The sequence below is a fragment of the Eumetopias jubatus genome, unplaced genomic scaffold (assembly GCF_037043125.1).
Source record: "Eumetopias jubatus isolate StellerSeaLion01/CBP00866 unplaced genomic scaffold, mEumJub1_p1.0 scaffold_8, whole genome shotgun sequence".
NCBI classification, from domain to species: domain Eukaryota; kingdom Metazoa; phylum Chordata; class Mammalia; order Carnivora; family Otariidae; genus Eumetopias; species Eumetopias jubatus.
The window spans coordinates 113,584,355-113,608,662 of record NW_028274814.1 but is presented as its reverse complement, the minus strand read 5'-3'; the positions used below and the strand labels follow the sequence as shown (position 1 = coordinate 113,608,662).

Here is a 24,308-nt window from a genome sequence, read left to right as displayed (position 1 = left end):
TCTAAAGTGCTCATTGAAGGAATGGATAAATACTGTATGGATTTGTCAAAACTGTACTTTTGTTTGTTTACAAAATTGCCCTCTGGGTAAAACCAGATAACGTGTAAGTCCTATAAAAATCAGTAGGATTTTCCATATATGTTTACTGCTTTAATAAAAAATGATCAGTTTGAGAAACTGGCCCATAGATTTATTCTAAAAAATAAATTGTGCTTCCACCAAATTGAGGTTTTCCATTTGTTACCTTTCTCGGGCTAGAAATTTGATATTGAAAAAAAGATAAGTTTGGGTTTTAAAAAAGATCAGACCAACTGGTTGCCTGGAACAAACTGAATAACTTGTATTATTAATAAATTGATGGTCAATTGAGTCATTTATGTGCAAAATGTTGTGCAAGGCCTGGGTACAGAACAAAGAATAATAAGACACGCCCTGAAGGAGTACATCTTCTAGTTGGGGGGACAGACCAAGCACGCAAAACAAATTACAGTATAATGTGATAAGTTCTTTAAAAGAGGTAAGAGCAACGTGCTGTGGGGCACAGAAGAGGGAGGAAGCAGCATCCTGCCTGGATGAGCCAGGGAATCTGCAAGGGAAGTCCATTATCATTTTTAGTCTTCACTGCCATCTTACAAGGTAGGTATTTTAAATGGCACTTAGCTTTGAGTGTCAGGGTTGAGGTGGGGACTGGAGGAGAGAGGAAATTGAGAGAAAGCGGGCTTGAAACATCGGTTGGTACCAAATTATGAACGGTCTCACAGGCCACAAAGGAGATGTGGACCTTATTGGCAAGCCTTGAGAAGTCAACAAGGAGTTTTCCATAGAATAGGGATACAATGAAATCTAATTCTCAGAACACGACTTGAGCAGCAGAGTGGGGGATGACCTGGAGTAAAGGAAATATTCAAGGCTGAGACCAGTTGGAAGCTCTTGTGATATAGTTCAGGGAGTGATGAGAAAGGTCTGGACCGAAATAAATACAGTGGGATGGGGAGGTGAGTTTGGCTTCCAGAGAGATTTCTGACGCAGGAATTGAAGATCTCTCATGTGCATAGACAAAATTTTATTTGACTGTGGCCTGGCTTGTGTTGAATAAGCCCTGAGAATTCTAACATGGTCTATCATCATAACAATTTTGCAAATGACATGAATATATGATATGCCGTCTCAATTCAGACCCCAAATTCAAGCAAGAAGATTTAAATTACATTCAAATTTCTTTTCCTAAGTAAATAGCTGTGCAAGGTAGTCTGTTACATACCTTTCAAATACATTTCAGTGTTCTGCTTCCTCACAAGAAATGAAAGACTTTTTTTTTTATACTTAACACTCTACTGTGGGGTGTTATGTAAGACATAACGCAGTAACCAGGTGGTGCGACTCTTCTAAACCTTTCGTTTGTTTCCTAGGTTCCTTGGCTGTGAAAATACATGAGATAAATCATGAAGGCAACCATCATCTTCCTCCTGCTTGCACAAGTTTCCTGGGCTGGGCCGTTCCAACAGAGAGGCTTATTTGACTTTATGCTAGAAGATGAGGCTTCTGGGATAGGCCCGGAAGAGCGTGCTCCTGTGGATTCTGACCTAGAGCCTCTGGGGCCTATGTGTCCCTTCCGCTGTCAGTGTCACCTGCGAGTTGTCCAGTGTTCTGATCTGGGTGAGTAGGTGCAGGCTCTCTCTAGCCACCTTGCTTCATTCACAGGAATGGCTTCCTCGAGAGGTTAGCGTTTTCCTTTTTAATCTCTGCAGTTCCAAATGTGAGAGACAGTGCCACCTATGGAGAAGTAAAGGAAGCTGAATAGCCTAGAAAGAAGGCGCTTTTAAGTTAGGAGACCTCTTTCTTTCTTTTTTAAATTGGAGCTCCATCACCTTTGCAATCTCGGACGAGTCACTTTTAAAAAAAATCTTTCTGGACTTCATGGTCCCCCTTCTGTAAAGTAAAATTTTGAACAAAATTATGTCTTCTGTTCCACTATTCCGAAGGGATGGTTTATTTTAATTCTGTGATTTGCTTTCAAGAAATGTTAGATATTAAAACCTGGGTGATGTCTCTACTCTTGGCTTAGCCCAGATAACAGAGTTTGAACATTACAAAACTGTAAGGTATGCGGAGTTTATGAGAAGCAAAACAAGTGAAGATTTAGAACAAAAAATTACCTTTCAAGAACCAAAATACTCCCTTAATCTCTGGGTCTTAGTTTTGCCTTTGCCTTTGGCATTTTGTAATCTAGCTGTTTATATTCTTTAGAAAGTTTCAAAAGCAATCTTTACAACTAAGATATGGTATAAATATTCAAGATAATCACGGGACATATATCTTTAGCCTAACACTGTATACAGCTTGATTTATCATGTTTCAAGAAAAATTTGGCCTGGGAATTCCAAGAGCAATACACCCAAAAGATAAATCTCCAGAAAGTCTGAGGCCCCAGCAGATGGGCCAAAGGGAAATGAATGTAGTTGACGTGACAGTTGATTTGCATCTCTCTCTCGCTCTCTTCCTCTCTTTTTGGCTCACTTTCTTATAAGGAAAAAAAAATCCTCATAGAATGACTCTTCCATGGTGTATTTCCTAATGGAAGAAACTCCATGGTGTAGTAGGGTACTTCTTTTGGGAACCCTGTATCTATTCAGAACATGCTTTCTAGCAACCTTCTGCAGGAAAATTTGTCACTACCTCTACAGTTGGAATAAACTACATGCTGGAACCCAGGAAAACATAAAACATGGTAGTAACAACTCAAAATCAAACATTCAGGGTAGCTTTTAAAATGCTGACATATTGTATAGCCATTAAACACCCAGAAAAAAAAGTGTGTAGAAAGGCTTTAAAAAAGCTACAGGATAATTCCACTGGATTCATTCATTCGTCCATTCATTCATTCAACAAATATATAGAGATACCACAATGGGTCAGATCTGTTGTAAGCTCTGGCAAGGAAGGAATGAGGAAGACTATAAATACGGTCCTTGTTCTTGTGGGTCTGATATTATACTGGTGGTGATTATTTTTCTCTTGAATTGTATGTTTGCTACAAGGGGGATTAGATCACTCTCAAATTCTACAGAAACTGTTACAAGTATCTAGAGATTACCTGCACTGCTAGTGCATATTTTCAATCATGCAGTTGAAAATATCTGCACATTGGAATCACCATATGATGGATATACTAGGGGTAAACTTTTAAAAAATTTATTAAAATGGCCAAGTTCCTAAGAAATGTGAAGCCAGTTACATCTCACTTTGCCTCAGGAAACAAGGTTAAAAGGGTTCATGATTAATACCCACCACATATGTTGCCAACAATGAACAGTTGGCATTTTTAAGGAGGAAGGACTTGTCCAGTAGCTTCACTGGCTTTATTTTCCATAAACATAGTTTGCTCATATGATAAAAAGTTTATAAAACTTGAGTCTGATGAAAGCATTTGAGACAGTTTTCCAGTTGTCTTTAAAAAAAAAAAAGGCCTAAATCTATTGCTGAAAACTAAACAGAAAAATCCAGTCTGCGGAATTGTCAAGTTCATTGACGGTTTCGTTCATGACCTTGTTATTATTTTGTTTCAATGTATTTTGTGTTGTTTTTGGATGAGGAAGATTTCTATATGTTACCTTTTACCTAAGAGCCCAGAGTGTACATCATTCCTTTAAAAGAGTGACTGACCTTATATACCAAGGAAGTAGCAAAGATTATAATAATGATTTGTTTGGGGGAACACTACCGAATGAAGAGAACTGAGTTCCCATGAGCAATGGTCTCATCTGAGTTACTTTTACTTTTTCTTGAATTCATATTTAAATATATTGTGAAGGGTTTTGGTCAGATATTTCTAAAACAGAAAATACGTTTCAAAAAGGAAGAACAATCTGTTTGCCTTTAAAGAAAACACTCTATTCACACTCTCCACTACCATCTAACTTCTTACTTTATGCTCTTGGCACTGTTTGGAGCCTTGATATCTTCATCTGCAGAAAAATCACAGCCGGCCTTAGAGATCCTCATATTTGTGTGTGATGCCTGGCTCATAGTGGACTCTCGATATATATTTTCTATGTGATGATTATATGGAGTAAAAGGTGAAAGATATATAGAAAAAAAACCAAGGAGAAATAGGCAATCTTATTGATCATAAAGGCAATGCAGTTTATTTTATTTTTTTGTTTTAAGTTCTTTAGTGATCTGAACGTGAAGCTTGAATTATTATAAGAGAGAAAAAAATGTAATGCACTTTGGGATGAGAAATGTGAATGCTTATTGTTATGAAAGGCTAATGTTTTCTAAAGGATTATTCTTGCCAGAGCTTTTAATGAGCAGAGGGGAGCTAGTATTGAAGGACAGTAGTCTTTTGTCATTTTATATCTAAGCAATATTTAATAGAAGCAAACACTTCTTACTAAAATGTTTGACTGTTTTTGCCACTAAAAAGTATTTTTGATGAAGTTAAACAACATCGACTTTTTAAACAGTTCTTTTAAACAGTTCTACATCAAAGATAAGATGTAAAAACTGAAATTGGAATTTAATAATTAGTTCATAGGAAAATTTGAGGTGTTCAAGAAGACACATGGATGTTTTAGTTCCTTGTTCCAATTTATCAAAATAGCGTTATTTATGTTTTTCTCTAGCATGGGGGATTGAGAAAGTAAACATTTTTTCACCTGTCCAAGAAAGTAATGAATACTTCACAGATATTGGCCAAGTTGTTTGGCTGAATTTGTTGTAATTTAGCTTGTAATTTGAACCAGAATTGAATGAGACACCATCTTCTTTTTCTATATCTATCTTTTTTAAGACATAAAGCGATTTACTCTTAAATGTAGCATTTATAAAAAAATTTAAGATGAACAAATTCAGAAATCTATGGTTACCTTAAAATAATAAACCTACAATGTAACTCATTCTTGTCAAAATCTTTTTAAAATGTCCTAATATTGATCCTGTGAGTGGATGCTGTTTTATGTACTTATTATCTTGAAAGAAAACAATTCCCTTACTTATATGTATACTCTTTGGCTCAAGTGTTACCAGGTAGCCATTCATCTTCGGCTCACGTGTTACCAGGTAGCATTATTTGGTACTGACTTCCATTTTGTTGCTAAAAGGCAGATCAACCCTGGCAGGTGAAGTAAGTATAAGCACTGTTTTTTGACTATTCTTCCAAATTAAAGTAATAGTTATTGATACACTTCTTTTTTTAAATTTTTTTTAAAGATTTATTTGAGGGAGAGAGAGAGAGTAGGGGGAAGGGCAGAGGGAGAGAGAGAGAGAGAATCCTCAACCAGGCTCCATGTTGAGGGCGGAGCCCAATGCAGGGCTCAATCTCAAAACCTTGAGATCATGACCTAAGCTGAAATCAAGACTCGGATGCTTAACCCACTGAGCCACCCAGGAGCCCCTTGAGGCATTTCTTATAAGCAAATTTCAAAAGAATTTACAAAGCTTTTAAAATGATTTAATAGTTGCAAGAACTTGGGTTTTGCAGTTCAACACCTCTGAACTCAAGTCCTGCTTTACCATTTACTACCCGTAAATGCCGAAACATTGAAACTTTCACTGGAGAAATGGGAATATATCACATTTCATTAGGTAAGAATAGAAGATATTGATAAAAGTGTCTACCATACTGTTCTGTTTAGTTTACCATTTCAGACAAAGTTGGCTAGTAACATGAGGCTATTCCTCATAATGTTCTTTTCTTTTTCTTTGACACTGAGAATCTCTGAGAAGTATACCGCCTGTCGAACTAGATAAAAAATAGCACCTTCTCTCCCCTCCCTCCTAAAGAGGACCACATCACCTCCAACTATAAACAGACACAAATTAGAGAATGGTACAATTATCAAGCAATTCAGTCTTCTCCAAACACCATTCCTTTGAACAAAATGGGTTTGGTGAAGTGGAGAACAGTGAAACATTTGGCTATTTTATAATCATAAATGATTCACAACCCACATATTTGGCTCTCTAGAGATGATGTTGGAAGATGTAACATTTTATTTTGCCATGTAAAAGCAGTACAAATAACTACCGGTCCCTAAAGTGCACTTCATATGGCAAAGGATATTTTAGTTTTAAAAATGTCTTAGCAAAAAAACAAAAAAAAGAAGGAAAGAAAGAAAAAGAAAAACCCAAATTCTTTACACTGCATAGAGTTAGTTTTCTTCTTTTTAATAATTTTGCTTCAAGTGGTGAAAATTTTGTCAGTAGCCACCACTTGGGACATACATGAGATAGCTTATTTCTTGTCTGGGGAAACTGGTTTTCCAGAAGCAAATCTTATATGTGAGGTAAATGAACCATTAGACTTCCTCTGTGAAATCAACTCAGAAGAAAAATTAGGGCTATTTTGTAGAGGGGCAGAGACAATGTTGGAAGCTCAGTTGCTTTTATAGTTTATGTCTGGCTCTGCAGCAGCAGAGATGTGGGGTGACCCTCATTAGGAGTTTTAGATGCATCAAAAGGGTGTGCCTAAGACATAGTATGAGAAGGGGGCTGTGCACAGAGCATGCCCAGTGGGTTGCCTAACTTCATATTGGATAGGGTGGAGTATGGCAGATCTTTAGACGCAGCAGGAGGAATTCTCATGTGACCCAGATGGCCAAAGTTCCTGACCCAGGGGTTAAAGATGGGGAGGAGGAAGAGAGGAGTCAGAGAAAGCCGAAGGAAGCATCTGTCTCCTTGACCTGACTGAGAACTGACATATCCCTGGTTTCCTTCTCAGTCCCAGGAGAGAGAGAGAGGCAGCTGTGTGGGATCAAGGCATTTGGTCAGACTGCAGCTGTGAGGCATTCTCCTCTGCAAGATCATTCTGACTCCGGAGGACAGGCTGGGAATAGGTTCGAGAATATCAATTCCCTGGGCAAAAGAAATGCAGGAGACCCTCTAGTCTGAACTTTTCTCCTTCAAAGAATAGAAAGAAGATTATATATTTCCTTGGAAATAAGGATAAAGAAGAATCAATCCAGTTTTCAATCCAGTCTTAAAAAAAGGAGAAAGCCCTATAGCAACTACACTATGACACTCAGGAGTCAGTTAACCCTTGACTTAGTCTGAAGATTGCTTTGAGGCAATTTCTGCAGCTTGTCTACTTCTGTGCTTTCACTGTAATCCACATTTGCCTTGATTATTCTACATTAATCAAATATATATTATATAATAGTTATTCAGTATATTTTATTTACCTATTTAAACATTTACTTTCTCTACCAGAAGGGAAGCATAGTGATGTTATTTTTGTATACCCTCTACTCAATAAAATGCCTTATACTTGGTAGATACCCCAACATCAATAAATGCCTGATGAATAAGTGAACATAAGCTTGACCTGGTGCTTGGATGAGTGCATAATTCTGCAATATTCCTGATTCTGTCAAGCTGGAAAAAGGAAGGAACATGGCTGACTGGGAATTAGGAGTCATGGAGCTGTGGTACACAGCATTTTTGCTTTTGTTTATTTGTTCGTTTGTTTGTTTTGTTTTGAGGGTGACTAGATATAGAAGGTTAAACCTTCCTTGAGTTTATTTGAAAGGAGAATCAAATTAAAGGGAAAATCTCCTATTTCTGAAAGCTGATCCAACTGCTACCACAATCAAATTGCCATTTTTAAGAGGGAAATAGGGAAACATGCGTGCCTTGAACAGAAAGGTTTTTGATGGAGCTGGGACTCCAATATGTCATGTCACGTGCCAAAAACTGAAGTGTATCACCATTGTCCTAATTATTAAATTGAAGACAGAATTATAAAAAATACTGTTGGAAACCAACAAGAATAAATCTTGGAGTTTGGACCCCTGCCACAGAGCAGGGGGAAAAGAAAGCATGATGTCTTAGGACAACCTGGCTTTTGTCCAACATGATGTTTACCAGATTGCTGACATTTGCTAGCAGAACCATGCTATTCATCACAGGGACAACTTGAAACAAAAGTACAATTCTCATTAGCCTTTTTTTCAGAAATGATTTTCTGATAACGTCTTAAGTAGAATTTTATTTACTTTAATAAATAACCCTATTTTAAAGAAGATAAAGTTCCATTTACAGAATTTGGGAGAACAAATAATTCAGACTAGCCTTGGAAATAATTGCATTTTAATGGAAAAATTAGAATTATATTAAAGGATGCTCATTGAAAAATAATTAAATTTAGAAAACCACTCTGTTTCTGTTACTATTGCTGAATAAATATTATCTCAAAGCTCGGCGATTTAAAAACATAATTTTATTTTGCTCATTATTTAAGTACAGGAGATTTGAGCAGATCTCAGAAAGGCTGTTCTTGCTTGGGGTCTCTCAGGCATCTCAGTCAGGTGTTGGCTGGGGCCATGGCCATGGGGAGTCTCCACCCAAGACAGCTCACTCTCATGCAGTTGCTGCTGCTATTGCCTGTGAGCTCAGCTGTTCTGTCACCTGGAGTGTTCCACATGGCCACTGCAGCAGGGTGATCTCAGCTTAGACAGGCTTTTTTTTTTTTTTAAGATTTTATTTATTTATTTGAGAGAGAGAATGAGATAGAGAGAGAGCATGAGAGGGGAGAGGGTCAGAGGGAGAAGCAGACTCCCCGCCGAGCAGGGAGCCTGATGCGGGACCCGATCCCGGGACTCCAGGATCATGACCTGAGCCGAAGGCAGTCGCTTAACCAACTGAGCCACCCAGGCGCCCTAGACAGGCTTTTTTACATAGCCCATAGCCCCTGGCTGCCCCCAGAGCAAGTGTCCCAGAAGAACCGGGTAGCAGCTGTACAACCTTTTCTGACCTGGCCTCCGAAGTCATGCTGTGTGTTTCTTCTGGACCATTCCATTAGGTCATCAAGACATTATAAGTCCATCCCAGATTCCACAGGAGGGGAATTTGATTCACTTCATCTTTTGATGGGGTTGGGACCAGTTTGTATTTAATAAAAGCGTATAGGATGGGAGATACAATTAATGCCATCTTTGGAAGATGCAATTATCTACATACTCACTTAGATTTATGTACATTTCTAATGAGAAACACAGGCATACATTATGTATTATATATAGAAGGTCCACAGGTATTACACATCCCCGTGAAGGTCATTATTTAACAGTTGCAAACTACTTAAGAGGTCAAATCAGTTATATGCACATTAATTTACAAGTTTATTTCAGTTACTTAAACTTTCCACTTAAGATCGTTACAAAAGGCATTGACTCCTATCCTCATGGCTTTCTTTCTATTGTAGAATATCTTTTTTGAAGCGAATTTTACCTGGCTAATATTTCATTTAAAATGCTCAACATCTCACTTTCCATATAGTTTGGGAATGACTATAAAATTTATCAGTTTCAATAAGAATGAGTTGGTTAAAATCATATATGGTTAATAAGATCATATTTATAGACAGCATTTACTTTTTTTAATTTAAAAGCTTAAGATAAAAATATACTTAAGCTTGAATAACTGTTTGCTTTCATACTCTTTGAGGATTAGTTTCAGTTCAAATAAACAATTTTTAACTGAAATAAAGTTTTTAATCACTGCAAAAGAATCTTTAGGTCTAGTATTTCTACCCCAGTCTACTTCATGCTCAGCATTTCCAGATGAAGAGATGGAGGCAAGGGAATGCTAAGGTAAAGGTTCCTAGTTATCTCTAGTTAGTGTCTGAGTTGATTTAAACTCAAAGCCACTTTGACGCTAAAGATGATAATGCTGAACAAAACAAATAGCCTAACGTAAACAAAGATTGATATTTTACAAACTTGCCAAAAGAGCGTAGCATTTACCACTACTAAACTAGAGTTAAATGGACGAGGACAGCTTTTGGGAAGCTTAGTTATTTGTTGGGGAACATGTGCTTGCTAAACCGAGGGGTGACCAGCCAAAGGCAGAGCTTGGTAGACAAGCTCTTTAGAGACCCTGAACTTCATGGGAGTAATGATGAATGCAACAAGACCACAAAGGGTCTGGTAAGAAGAGCCGACCCAGGAATAAGAGCTTTAAATGAAAGGTCTGTGTGTGTTCCATGGGCAGAGCAGATTTCAGCTTTCAGGATAGTACGCATTATAATTATGTTATACAGGAAAAAAAAAAAAACAACCACTTTGTCACAGATTTACAGACTAAATAATCAGCAAGATAGTTGAAGCTGCACTCTTTTATCTCCTTATTGATGATACTTCCAGGTACCAGTAATTGAGGGCCTGCTTTACACTGTGGTAGGAGATTATTTTGTAGAACAACTTACTGAATTCTCACAAAAATTCTGTGAAAGATGCAAGAAACCCGAGGCCTAGACAGCTGAAGCAACTTGCCTGGGGATGTTAAGGATCAAGAAGAGGAACCAGGATGAAAGTTCAAATACCAATCTTATTTAGAAAGTTATAGAAACATTTTTAAATATACAAAATCTGCAAAATAAGAGACTCTGGTGCACACATCCCCGAGCTTCAACAAGGATCAACTAATGCCAGTAGTTTTCTATGTATCTCTACCCATCTTCCCCCTTCCATTTAATTTCAAAGCAAAATCCAGATGTCATGTCATTTTATCCAAAAATATATCAGTATGTTTCTCTGAAAGATTAAAGCACTTAATACAATCATAATCAGATCACATCTAAAATTTAATATTATTTCTTAATATCATCAAATAGTCATTCAGTGTGCCCATTTTCAATCATCTCACAAATATTAGAAATGCTTTGTTTTACAGTTTGTGCTAATTAGGATCCAAATGAAGTATATATATTGCGATCATTTAAATAGCTTTTGGGCAGCTGCATGGCTCAGTTGGTTAAGCGACTGCCTTCGGCTCAGGTCATGATCCTGGAGTCCCCGGATCGAGTCCCACGTCGGGCTCCCTGCTCAGCGGGGAGTCTGCTTCTCCCTCTGACCCTCTTCCCTCTCATGTACTCTCTCTCTCTCACTCATTCTCACTTTCTCAAAATAAGTAAGTAAGTAAATAAATAAATAAATAAATAAATAGCTTTTAAGTCTCTTTTAAACTATACATGTGGAAAACTAATATTTTTTTTACTTTTCCTTACAGTTTATCTGTTGAAGAAATTGGGATTCTGTTGAATTGATTTCTTTTTTTTTAAGTTTTTATTTTAGTTCCAGTTTGTTACTATACAAAGTTATATTAGCTTCAGATGAACAATACAGTAATTCAACATTTCCATATACTGTGCTCATCAAAACAAGTGCACTCTTTAATCCCCATCTCCTATTTCACCCATTCCCCCATCCTCTCCCCTCTGGTAACCATCAGTTTATTTTCTGTAATTAAGAGCTTGTTTTTTGGGGGGCGCCTGAGTGGCTCAGTTGGTTAAGCCACTGCCCTCGGCTCAGGTCGTGATGCTGGAGTCCTGCATCAGGTTCTCTGCTCAGTGGGGAGTCTGCTCCTCCCACTGACCCTACCCCTCTTGTGCACTCTCTCTCTCACCCTCTCTCTCAAATAAATAAAATCTTTTAAAAATTAATTAATTAATTTTGGGGGAACAGCAGGACTGGTTCCTCTTCTTCATCCTTAATTAATTAATTAATTTCTTAAAAAAAGAGTTTGTTTTTTTATTTGTCTCTCTCTCCTTTTTTTTCCCTTTTACTTGTCTGTTTCTTAAATTCCACATAAGAGTGAAATCATGTATTTGTCTTTCTCTGACTGACTTATTTCACTTAGCATTACACTCTCTAGCTCCATCCATTTCATTTCTAATGGCAAGATTTCATTCTTTTTGATGGCTATAATATTCCATTGTATCTATATCACATCTTCTTTATCCATTCACTAATCGGTGGACACTCCCATAGCTTGGCAATTGTAAATGTTGCTGCTATAAACATGGGGGTGGGTGTATCCCTTTGAATTTGTGTTCTTGTATTCTTTGGGTAAATACCCAGTAGTGTGATTCTTGGATCATAAGGTAGTTCTATTTTTAATTGTCTGAGGAACCTCCAGCCTGTCTTCCACATTGGCTGCGCCAGTTTGTATTCCCACCAACAAGGCAAGAAGGTTCTTTATTCTCCACATCCTCACCAATGCCTGTTGTTTCTTGTGTTGTTGATTTTGACGGGTGGTGAGGTGATATCTCATGGTTTTGATTTGCATTTACTTGATGATGAGTGACGTTAGGAATCTTTTCATATATCTGTTGGCCATAGGATGTCTTCTTTGGAGAAATGTCTGTTTAATATATTCTGCCCATTTTTAAATTAGCATTGTTGAACCCATTTCTTTAGCAGACTTAAGCATGTACTTTGGACTATTTCTTCTAAAGTGGGAGTTACATCTAGAGGCTTAATCAGATTCAATATTCATTATTTGCTTGATTGTTTTTGGCAGTACTTATCTGTAAATGAAGGTCTGTTTCTCCATCCAAGGGTTAATAATTGAAAATATATGTCATAGTGAGAAACTGTACCATTGGATCTGTTACCATGTGGGACAGGAAGGATAGTATCCTTCAGACACATGTAGCCAAAAGTTCCTCACAAATATGTCAAAGACACAGAAGAAATTGAAAGAAATTTTCAGATGCAGGTAATGGGGATGACATATTTGATGGTAGCATTCATTCCTAAAATGTTTCTGGCCAGCCAAGAATCAGAGAGAAAATTGTGATTATTATAGCCACTTGTATTCTAGTACTTCCGAGGTAAAGTTAGAACCATTATGAAAGCAGGATGTGAAGAAATGATTATAACAAAACATAGCAGAAAAGATCTTGAAGCCATGACCATGAACTTTTCACCATGGGACAGCAGAACAGACTATGCTTTTAAAATGAATCAATCAAAAACCTGCCTTTATGTGTAAAGCGGTAAGATCACAGCTCTCGTGAAATATAGTCATTTGTCCCTGCTTTTCCAGAACTTACAGAAAAGAAAGAAAACTAAAGTGCAGGACAATACCTCATGAGCTTATATACAAACAGGAGTTGGGGGTGGTGTCACTGTTATCTGGTGTGGTTAGGATGAATATTTTAGAGGAGGGGGTAAAGGGGTTGTTAGAACACTTTTAGGGGTTGTTGGAATGAAGCTAGAAGGACATGAGTGGATGGAATATTCCATAAAACAGAAATTATAAGAACAAAAACAAATAATTAAGAATAAGCACAGTATGTTCAAGGAAGAGTATAGATCAGCATCTTTAAAAAAATACACACAGTGTTTACATGTATATATGGCATATTGGATAGTTCTAGAGTGAGGTCTCATACCATCTTGTTCTTGGTTTAGTTTAAACATGAGACACCTTAGATAAGTCATATAATTTCATTTGATTTCTGTTTCTTTACCTATAAAAGGGAGTATTGGACTAGTTTAGAAGTTCTTTAATTTCTGGGACAAGTGAAATTGAATATTGAACAAGTCAATTTCTTACAAGGTCAAAACCAAATTCAACAAAATGACAACAACCTGCCATCTGCTTATTATAATTGTTTTTAAGAAGGTATATTTAGAACAGAAGCAGAAGCTAGTTTCAGAAATGTGTGTATTCATGTATGTGAATATGTGTGTATGTGTGTAATTTATATTAAAACTAACTTAATTGCACTCATTTTTTTTTCTAATTTTGGTAAAGACTGATAAGAACCTCATCATAGAGTCTATCTGATCAGCGTTTTGGAATCATAGACTAACTGTTACTTAATAGTCCTTCCTTTGTGACATTCGAAGAACTCATAACCAGGATATGTCCCTGTTACACTCTGTCCATAGTTGTTGAGAAAGCTAGTTGACACCCCAGTGCCCTGGCTAGACCTTAAATGTAACAGTATGTTATTGCATCTGATGTCAGAATAAATATAAAGTTTTAATAAAAAATCTAATATGTAAACTCCCTGAAATGGATGTAAATTTACTAGTAATGCAGAGAAGATGGTAGGGTTATGATTTTATTCATTAAAATGACTTCCTAAGCACTAAAATGCAAAGATCACTAGCTTAAAGGTATTTTCATGCCAAATCTTCAGAAAAAATAATGTATACAATTCAACTCAAGAAGTTCCTAAAATTCTAGGAAGACAACATAATCAAAATTGTTAGCCAAGTAGATATATCATTTTTTTCCTCTCCACATATGAAATTTATCTGCACTTTGGATCTGAACAAATGTTGAGAGTTGCTAGGATTTAAGTTCAGTAATGTAAGAATGTAAGCATAAGTGGAAATTAAAACTTTGACAAAAATCCCATGGAGTAATAATGAAATGTAGGCAGTTAACTTTTTTCCAAATGAAAGGAAATGTGTCTTTTCTTGGTTGGAGAACACTAATTATCAAAGATTTGGCAGACGTCTACCACTCCTAATTGCATGAAATTATCAAACTGACATTTCTGAAAATGGCAGCGATCGTGACTACATAATGCAGTTAAATATCCTCCTACAAGATAGCTGTTTATCACTAAAAACGCTTCAGTCTTGTCATTTCCCTGTGAACTGTTTCTGTAGTAAGTTACTGGAATATACTTATGTATGTTTAGAATCACATGTATTTTGATATTTAAATTTATAATAATAGTTGATCTCTGAATTGGGTACTAGATATTATTTTTTTCCCACTATCAACAGAGCCATGTGAGTAAAAATGTATTTGCAGAGAACTTAGAAGGTAGGTGATCTCAGATACACTGTCTGTAATTTTCATGCAAGACAGGAAGATAGCATGATAAGTACCATGATAATTTAACAGTATATGCTTACATAAGGTTCAAAATTGGGAAGACATCTTCCCAACATAGCAATTATATTACCTGTTGCATTTTCTTTTTAATTGAAAACTATATATTGAATTATATTTTCTACGGGGATGCGGGCAATTTCTGTCTTTGTCCTGCTCTATTCCCAGGGCCTGATAAATTGATGGTGTCTAGGAGGTATTCCATAAGGCTTTGTTGAATGAAAATGAAAGAATTCAAGTTTCAGGTACGATGGAGAGGTTGAAAAACCTTTCTGATTTATGTTATGCAGTCTCAAATACAGAAAAGATCACATGAATTTGAGTCAATAGAATATCAAATTTCTACTTAACATCCTACATCAATATGAAACAAAGCCAATGGAAGAGAGAGAGTCATTTTAAATGTAATCTGTGGCAATGTTGGGTTAGGTCAAACGGGCCTTTGATAATTTGGCTAAAGCTATTCTCTCCTAAATGGTCTATTTATGTAGAATGGTATAGATTTAGAAATCACTCGCACTTAATTCTTATCAAAGGAATTATTTTCTAAAACAAGAACAATGAGGTAAAACCCTAATGTGCCCTGAGAAACTTGAGCCACTCCCTTACAAAATATAAATTTTAGTTTTACACAGAAAAGTAATTACATGGGGAAAATAATGTGGTCAGTGTATAATTTAAAATATATGTATAACATTTGACTTCTTTGGAAAGGATAAAGCAGATATTTTAAACTACAATTGATATAATTCCTGGAAGAAGAAAAAATATGGTAGTGGTAAAACTTTCATTGCAACACTGATTTTTTGTGAACACATCCTTTGTGATTCTGTGGTCCTGTGCCCCTTTTACTGACTGCACATTGCTTTTACTCTCACGCAAGGTCTGGAAAAAGTGCCAAAAGATCTTCCCCCTGACACTACGCTGCTGGACTTGCAAAACAACAAAATAACCGAAATCAAAGATGGGGACTTCAAGAACCTGAAGAACCTTCATGTAAGAGTTCTTTGTTTGTTTGTTTGTTTTTGAGTTGTAACAAGATCTGACACAGGATTTTTCAAAACAAAACTTATGTAAGGCCAGGAGTATACTATATGGTAATAAATAAGCACAGAAGAATTTATTAAATTCTTTATTTAGGAGGTAAGAGGGGAGCAAAACATCATACTCATTAATCCCTAAAAAATCAGCCAATTTTCTTACATATACCTCATATATCTTTGGTCTTTCCATCCTAAAAAGTACTTTATATCTTAATCTTCTCTTACACTTCATGAATAAAAGTCTTTATCTTCCTAGTTAGATTGTACTTCAATATTGGAACAGAATACAAAATGGGTTACTGATCTTAGTAGTATTTTATTTCTTTTGTCTTCTTTCTTTAGTTTTCTAAGAGGTGCCAGTGTTATAAAGGCTCAAAGGTTAGCACCAAGAGCAAAAGGGATAACCATCCATATTTTACTTAGTATGTGATTCTATCTTCATATCTGTATAGATATGTATTTGTATTTGTATTAGGACAATGCATGCTGCATTAGCTTTGTATTTAGGACAATGCATGCTGCATTCTAGTCTGTGTGCTTTGATTGTGGTTTTTACTTACCTCCACTCTATTTTGATGTCACACCACATCCAGTCTACCAGACAGGATTCCAGCAGAAAATTGGTTGACACTCTCAAAAGTGTTCACAGAGAAGGCTTTACTGAAGGGATGATTTACAGAGGGATATAGGAACCAACAAAGCATTATGAAACACCCAAGCCCACCTTGAAACAGGTGGGGAGCTATAGTCCTACCTCCTTATTTCCTGTCAGCGTCTCCTATGATTGAACCTCACTGGGGGTCGGGGGTCAAGGTCATCTGGGTGAAGCAGTCCCCAGAGTTTATCTTCCCAGAACATAGAGGAAGATCACGTAGAACAAAGAACGAGTAGAACTATAGTTGGGAGAGGGAGTATTATAAATGGAAGATGACCAACCCAATTAAATAGGGTTCGGCTTTGCTAAGGCAGACTTCTGTAAGAGTAAATGTATTGTCTTTTCAGGTGGGGCATCAGAATCCCTATAAACTCTATTCTCTAGTCCAGCTCTCTACTTGTGAGGTAAACAGAATGCAGTTTCCCCTCAGGATGTCATTGCACATTTAGCATAAATAAGCCGGCCTTCAATGTCAAAAATAAATACTACAAGTCTCACTGTCTCTGTATTCTACTCTGGTAGACCCCTCTTGAAGCATTAAGTCTGGTCCTGGGCAAGACATTTTAAGAAGGGCATTAACTTTTGAGTATCCTCAGAATGATCATCATGAGGATAAAGAATTTGGAAATCATGTCTTATAGGCACAATTGACAGAGATGTGGATGCCCAAATTGAGTGAAAAAGGTCATGAGTGACATATTTGAAGGGCCATGCTGGAAAAGAGAAATTGAATTAACTTACTTCAACTACAAGATGACAGAATTGTCCTCTTGACAATTGAGTGGAAATTTTAGGGAAGCAGAGTTTTGCTCAACATTAAAAATAACAATGTATAGCATTAGAATTTTCAGAAAACAATGGAGAGAATTGCTTAGTTATGAGTGACTTGTATGTAGAGATAAATTTACAGCTTCTGTAAATTTGATGAATATCATATTTATGATGAATATCATAGAAATACCTTTTTAAGGTTGGGAGCATACTAATTTCACATCCATTTAGTTCTTGTAGCCATTATAGAAAATACTCTAATTTCACATCCATTTAGTTCTTGTTGCCATTATAGAAAATAATTGAAGGGATATATAGTAAGAATTGGCAATACATATAAATATAAAAATAGTTCATCTGGCTGCTATGTATTAGAATAAGAAATATAGATTGAAGGGAAATAATGTAATATAAAATAAACTGGTGATCATATGTTATAGAGTTAATATAATCAGGACAAGATTTAGTTGTCAACTTTCTGACAGCTAGGATGAGAAAAGCAATAAACACCCATTAGGAGAAAATGTACCATATTTTTAGAAGGTTGCAAAGATTTTTCCTTAAGATTTTAAGATTCTCTATGGAACAATTAATATAAGCAAAAGCAGCAAATAAAATTTATTGAAGTGTCCAACAATAGAAGCCCAGTGTGATGTAAGTAGTGAATGCTATGGGCACCAAGAAAGAGACAAGTCAGACATATCCTACATCAAGTTACGGGTTAGTATTTGAGAGAATATGGGACAAAGGGTCTTAGAGGATTAGCAGAATTTTGAAAGGAAGAGAAGAAAAGAGTGTTTTCTCTACCAAATGAAAGGACAGGCAGAAGAAAATAAGCAGATATGGGAATTGGCTAGAGTGAAAGACATGGGCTGGAAAAAGTGAGGAAAAGGCTTGAGCTAGAGATCTCAAATCTTGAACCAATGGGATCCATCTCCACTGATAGGATGCCAGGCCTGAGCCCCAACTCACCTTTTCTCTGCCTTCTCAGTGTGTTTTCACTGGGAGTGAGCCAATGGTGATACCAACAAGGTTTGTCAATGACTATTTAAACTATGATTGGATATGGTAAAAGATTAATTAAGAAAAGATTATTATTTTCAATGAACTAAAATTTAAAACTTCATTTCATTTTTATAAGTTTACCCTAAAGCTATTTTTTCTTCTGTTTTTTAATTTTATTTTATTATGTTAGTCACCATACATCACATCATTAGTTTTGGATGTAGTGTTCCATGATTCATTGTTTGCGTATAACACCCAGTGCTCCATTCAATACACATGGCCTCTTTAATACCCATCCCCAGGCTCACCCATCCCCCACCCCCCCCTAGAACCCTCCGTGTGTCTCTCAGAGCCTATAGTCTCTCGTCGTTCGTCCTCCCCTCTATTTTCCCCCCTTCATTTTTCCCTTCCTACTATCTTCTTCTTTTTTTTTTTAACATATTGATGTATTATTTATTTCAGGGTTACAGGTTTGTGATTCATCAGTCTTACGCAATTCACAGCGCTCACCATGGCACATACCCTCCCCCATGTCCATCACCCAGCCACCCCATCCCTCCCACCCCCACCACTCCAGCAACCCTCAGTTTGTTTCCTGAGATTAAGAGTCTCTTATGGTTTGTCTCCCTCTCTGGTTTCATCTTGTTTCATTTTTTCCTCTCTTCCCCTATGCTCTTCTGTCTTGTTTCTTAAATTCCTCATATCAGTGAGATCATATGATACTTGTCTTTCTCTGACTTATTTTGTAAAGCTATTTTTTTAAGGAAGGAAAATTCTCTTACTCTAATCCCAACTTTCTGTATGTTTAAATATAATCTGAATAATTTATTTAAAGTCCTCATAGCCTTAAATAAGAGATATCTGGTTTCTGTGACACTCTCATTAAATCTGGCATTTGTAATAATATGTTCTTTCTTTTCCATGTTTCCTTCTCAGTATGTTTTAGGCAACTGCCATCTTGGCAATCTCTTTCTTTCTACTTCAAAGTATACATTGAAGAGAGGAAGAGTTTATTAGAGCTTCCAATTGTTCAGAGGATGTTAAACAGCTATTTTTCTCTTACTCTTTCATTCATGATCGTTTCTATCCTTGTTATTATGCAAATAAACATTATAATTTCAGCCAGGAAAGCCACACTTGAATGAAAAAGAGGATGAGAAATGAAACTTTAGCAAAGATTAAAATAGAAAGGATTTAACAGAAAGTTTCCTCTTTTCTCAATAATTTTATCAATTTAGACTGTGTGTCTCATAATGTAGTACATGCTGTGCAAGAGTAGTTTTATACTTATATGTAACAGAAAAACACAATTATCCCATGAAATAATGGAAAATTAAGTATTAAAATGCCAACATTTAATGTCTTTCCTTTGAATTCATGCTTAAAAAAACTAGTCAGGAAGGTTTTTTTGTTACCTAAAAATAAAATATTGTCAAAGATTTAATAATAGCAAACACTTGTGTAGCAATTACTATATGCTAGGCTTAATACCTATATACATTCACTTATTTAATTCTTAGAACCATTCTTTTGAGGTAGACACTCTTGATAACCCCTTTATACAGAAGAGGACACTCAGGTACAGAGAGGTTACTTGTTTATAGTTACTTGTTCATAGTCACGCAGCAAATAAGAGCCAAATCTTGAGATCAAAACTGAGGAGCCTTGTGAATTGAGTCCATTAATTGCATATAAATATGATAGTAACCATACCACCCCTTAAAACAATACCTGATACAGTGTAAACCCTACATGGCTTTGGAGAAAACTGTACATAATATTAAGTCAGGTTTCAACATGTTTTCCTTCCAATTTTATTTTTTTTTATTTTTTTTATATTTTATTTATTTATTTATTTGAGAGACAGAATGAGATAGAGAGAGTACATGAGAGGGGGGAGAGTCAGAGGGAGAAGCAGACTCCCTGCTCAGCAGGGAGCCCGATGCGGGACTCGATCCCGGGACTCCAGGATCATGACCTGAGCCGAAGGCAGTCGCTTAACCAACTGAGCCACCCAGGCACCCCAATTTTATTGAAATGTAATTGCCCCACGGCATTGTGTAAGTTTAAGATGTACAGCATAATGACTTTGTATATTGCAAAATGATCACCGCAGTAAGTTTAGTTAACATCCATAATCTCCTACATATATATATATATATGAAAAGAAAAAAATGTATTTTTCCTTGGGAGGAGAACTTTTAGGGCTGACTCTCTCAGCAGCCTTCAAATATACCAGCCTCAGAGCTGGCTGTGGTCATCATGTTGTACGTTACCTTACAATGGGAAGTTTGTTCCTTTTGATCACCTTCTTGGATGAAGGTGGTGAAAATGTTTTTATTCCTACTTCCTTTCCATTTCCATTGCCAGTTGCCTTTTTCATCACCTCTCCACTGCCTCTCAGGCTAGATCCCTTTTTCTTTAGTTACCAAAGAAGTAGGTAGGGCTGATTTTTGAGGCTGTGCTTCAATTTTATTTTAAGTGGAGCTCAAGGCATTTCCTGCCCCCAAGCAACAAGTTCTCTACTCCTCTGACTTCTCTCACCTCTTGGCAAAGTCATGATAAACCGATTCTGCTTGTCTTTTACCTTTTCTTTTCTTTTTTTCTATTTTTACTTTTATGTGCATTTATTTTGGGCAGAATTTACTCCCAGGCCATAAATTTTTGTTTCTTCAGTTTCTTCTGGGATATCTTTTTCCTCTATGCAACCTCTTCTTCTGGTTTAAGACCAATCTGCTTTTCCAGCAAGGATTGTCTCAGTGCAGTAGGGAGAGCTCCCGTAGGGAGGGGTTCAACGGCCATGAGCCCTGTCAATTCAACCCTGCATCTTGGTAGCTTTGTTCACTGGCATGTGCTCAATGGCCAGAGAATCTACATCTAAACTCTTAAGTTCTGCATGACTCTGCATTTTTAAGCATGGGCAGTAAGAATTCAGCACTCTTTTGGGGCCACCTGTGTCCAGCCTGACTGTTTGGCCCCGGGGACACCTACCAACTCCACCATTGTAGGGACGGAATGGCACACGTGGCTTCTGCAAAGTGACATCCTTCAGATACTTGGTGGCTTTTCCGATATGCATATCCTTAATGGCTTGGGCAGTTTCATGTGTGTTCTAAAAGTGAACACAAAGATTTGAACGGCTTGATTTGCATGATTTTGTAGGATTTTCTGGGTCAAGTGAATAGCGAACCATTTTCAGAGATCCCCTTGGGTTGCTTACAGGAAGAGCTTTCTCCTTTTCATCAGCTGATCTCCTGAAGAACGCCTGGAGTTCACCTTTGACTCTTTCTTTGGTTTAGCTGCCCTTTGGCATTAGCCAGAGGAATTAGGTTTTTGTTTTTGTTTTTGTTTGTCCCATCTCAACATCTTGTCATGGCCTGTTAAAATTCGAAGTGGGCTTTCTTTAATACATATCAGTGTATGGAACTAACATCAACCATCTTTAAAAAGCAATACTGTATATACACAAATTACTTTTTTTCACTGTGGATTTTTTTCCTTCTTTAAATTTTTTATTGTTATGTTAATCAGCATACATGACATCATTAGTTTTTAATGTGGTGTTCCATGAGTCATTGTTTGTGCATGACATCCAGTGCTCCACGCAGAATGTGCCCTCTTTAATACCCATCACAAGGCTAACCCATCCCCCCACCCCCCTCCCCTCTAGAACCCTCAGTTTGTTTTTCAGGGTACATTGTCTCTCATGGTTCATCTCCCCCTCCGATTTACTCCCCTTCATTCTTCCCCTCTTGCTATCTTCCTTTTTTTTTTCTTAACATATATTTGTTTCAGAAGTACAGATCTGTGATTCAACAGTCTTGCACAATTCACAGCACTCACCATAGCACATACCCTCCCCAATGTCTATCACCCAGCCACCCCATCCCTCCCACCCCCTACCACTCCAGCAACCCTCATGGATTGGAAGAACAAACATTGTGAAGATGTCAATGCTACCTAGAGCAATCTACACATTCAATGCAATCCCCATCAAAATACCATCCACTTTTTTCAAAGAAATGGAACAAATAATCCTAAAATTTGTATGGAACCAGAAAAGACCCCGAATAGCCAGAGGAATGTTGAAAAAGAAAAGCAAAGCTGGCAGCATCACAATTCCGGACTTCCAGCTCTATTACAAAGTTGTCATCATCAATACAGTATGGTACTGGCACAAAAACAGACACATAGATCAATGGAACAGAATAGAGAGCCCAGAAATGGACCCTCAACTCTATGGTCAACTCATCTTTGACAAAGCAGGAAAGAATGTTCACTGTGGATTTTTTTTTAAGGTGGTTTTATGACAGCAGAGGGACAGGAGGGGGCAGAAAGAGCTGCCTCACCTGTGTTTCTGTGAAGTTCTAATCCATATAGCTCTTAAGATTTTACCTCGTTATGACTAAAATTTGCATGGTTTATTTGTTTCAAATGTATTTTAATTTGAAAGCAGGAACGTTTTCCATTGGACTAAAATTTTCAACCAGCAATGCTTTTGAAAGGCGCTTTGCAAAGAAGTCTATATACATTATCACGTACCCTCTGTAGGTGCTATTATTATTCCCACTATGCTGAAGAAATAATTGGAGCAAATGTCATACTACCCCCAAAACTTAACAGCAGATACTACTATGGCATGCTCACAGGTAGAGGCATCATCTAGTTATTTTCTAGTAAAAAAGAAAAAAAAAGCAATATTTTATTAGCTGAAATGGCTGATTCTTCATAATAGGTTTCATATTTAACATAAAATAAGCAGATTTTTCAGACCTTGTTAAATGCATTTAATGATATCAAGCTTTCAGAGTTTTCTTCCATAGATGGCCATAGAAGATCTCCTTTTTCTTCATAATTAAGCTTCTGGCATTTTGGGTGTCTTTCAATGACACGAGTCGTCTCGAACCTCTCCTCTAGCTCTAGCTTTTACTAATTTCCTGGACATTTTGTTCATTAATATTAATTTCCTATGACTTTAACCCTCATGAGATTTTTAATTTTCTGTAATATTCATTGGAATTTCCTGGGATTTTGTTTTAATCAACCCATCATCTTTTAGAATTAGTTGAAAGATTGTTACTTATAAGAAGTTTTAGTTAGTCAAATAATGTGAACTACATGAGTATATACATGGGTTAACTAACCAGCTGTTACCTTCAGAAAGTATTCCTGCATTTCTGACACTGGAAGTTCTCATTTTTTTATTTTTTTCCCTGTGCCTTTTCACATATGCACATAAGTGCACTACAATTGAAAAAGAGGTTTCTTAGACCTTGAACAAATGATCCTGAATTCCTTAGGATTAATTGATAAGAAAGCTTAGAATAATAAGAAGTATGGTTCTATAGACATACATATCATTGGAAGAGAATGAGGTGTCCAAAAATAAGTTTAGCAATAGCTATATATATATACCAGTAATGAATGAGAAGTAATTTTCTATATTAGAAGAATGCAGAAACAAAAATTTAAGAATTACTAAAAATATTAGCATATTTAGCTACATAAAACTTTGTATGTAAAAAGGACAAAAAAGAAGAAAAATATATTAAGGCTCTGCATTTCATATTAACTACATCTTTATTTTCTGTAAACCAATTATTAAAATATATTAAAATTTAATAAAATGAGAAGTATTGTAATCAGGTAATCCTTTCTCTCCAAAAATAACAGTAAATAGTAGCAGAATGAAAGGAAATTAATTTAACCTTTCAAGTGACAAAGAAATGCAAAAAAATTACAATGAGCTACAACATGTTGTACTAATTTGACAAACTTTTTGAAAAAATATATCTCAATTTATAAGGCTGCAAGAAAGCAAGAAAATTTTACTCTCTTGCATTGTTGATGGTAGTATAAATTGGTGCCACCATTTTGTAGTAGAATCCATGGCAGCAGTCAATGAGGATGGATTTTAGGCTGGGGGATGGATGCCTGTGGCACTGGATTCTTTTCAGGTATCTCAGGTCACTCTGGTAATTTCAATCTTTAGGAGTATTTACTGTTTAAAAATTAAGTGTCTATGTATTTATATTATAATCTATAATCTATAGTTTATCACCTTTATTCCTGATGTTCCTGATGTTCAGATCCTCATACACTTCTTAAGTGAAAGAATCATATTTGCCTAATTTTTTCTGGTTTCTTGAGATATATATAATATTTGATTTTTTTCTGATTTTTTGCAATATATA

The 24,308-nt window shown here is 36.4% G+C and overlaps 1 protein-coding gene across 4 annotated transcripts in view; it reads left to right on the top strand.

Moving 5' to 3' along the window:
* Window positions 1–1,442: 1,442 nt before the first annotated feature.
* The window catches only part of DCN (decorin), a 38,317-nt gene continuing 15,451 nt past the window's right edge, over window positions 1,443–24,308 (top strand). For 2 of the 4 annotated variants that reach the window (XM_088025661.1, XM_028105425.2), the window contains exons 1-2: window positions 1,443–1,656; window positions 15,524–15,636. In XM_088025661.1, the coding sequence (XP_087881787.1) occupies window positions 1,443–1,656; window positions 15,524–15,636 (327 nt within the window). The remainder of the gene's footprint in view (window positions 1,657–15,523; window positions 15,637–24,308) is intronic. The other 2 variants (XM_088025660.1, XM_088025659.1) reach the window with 1 other exon arrangement.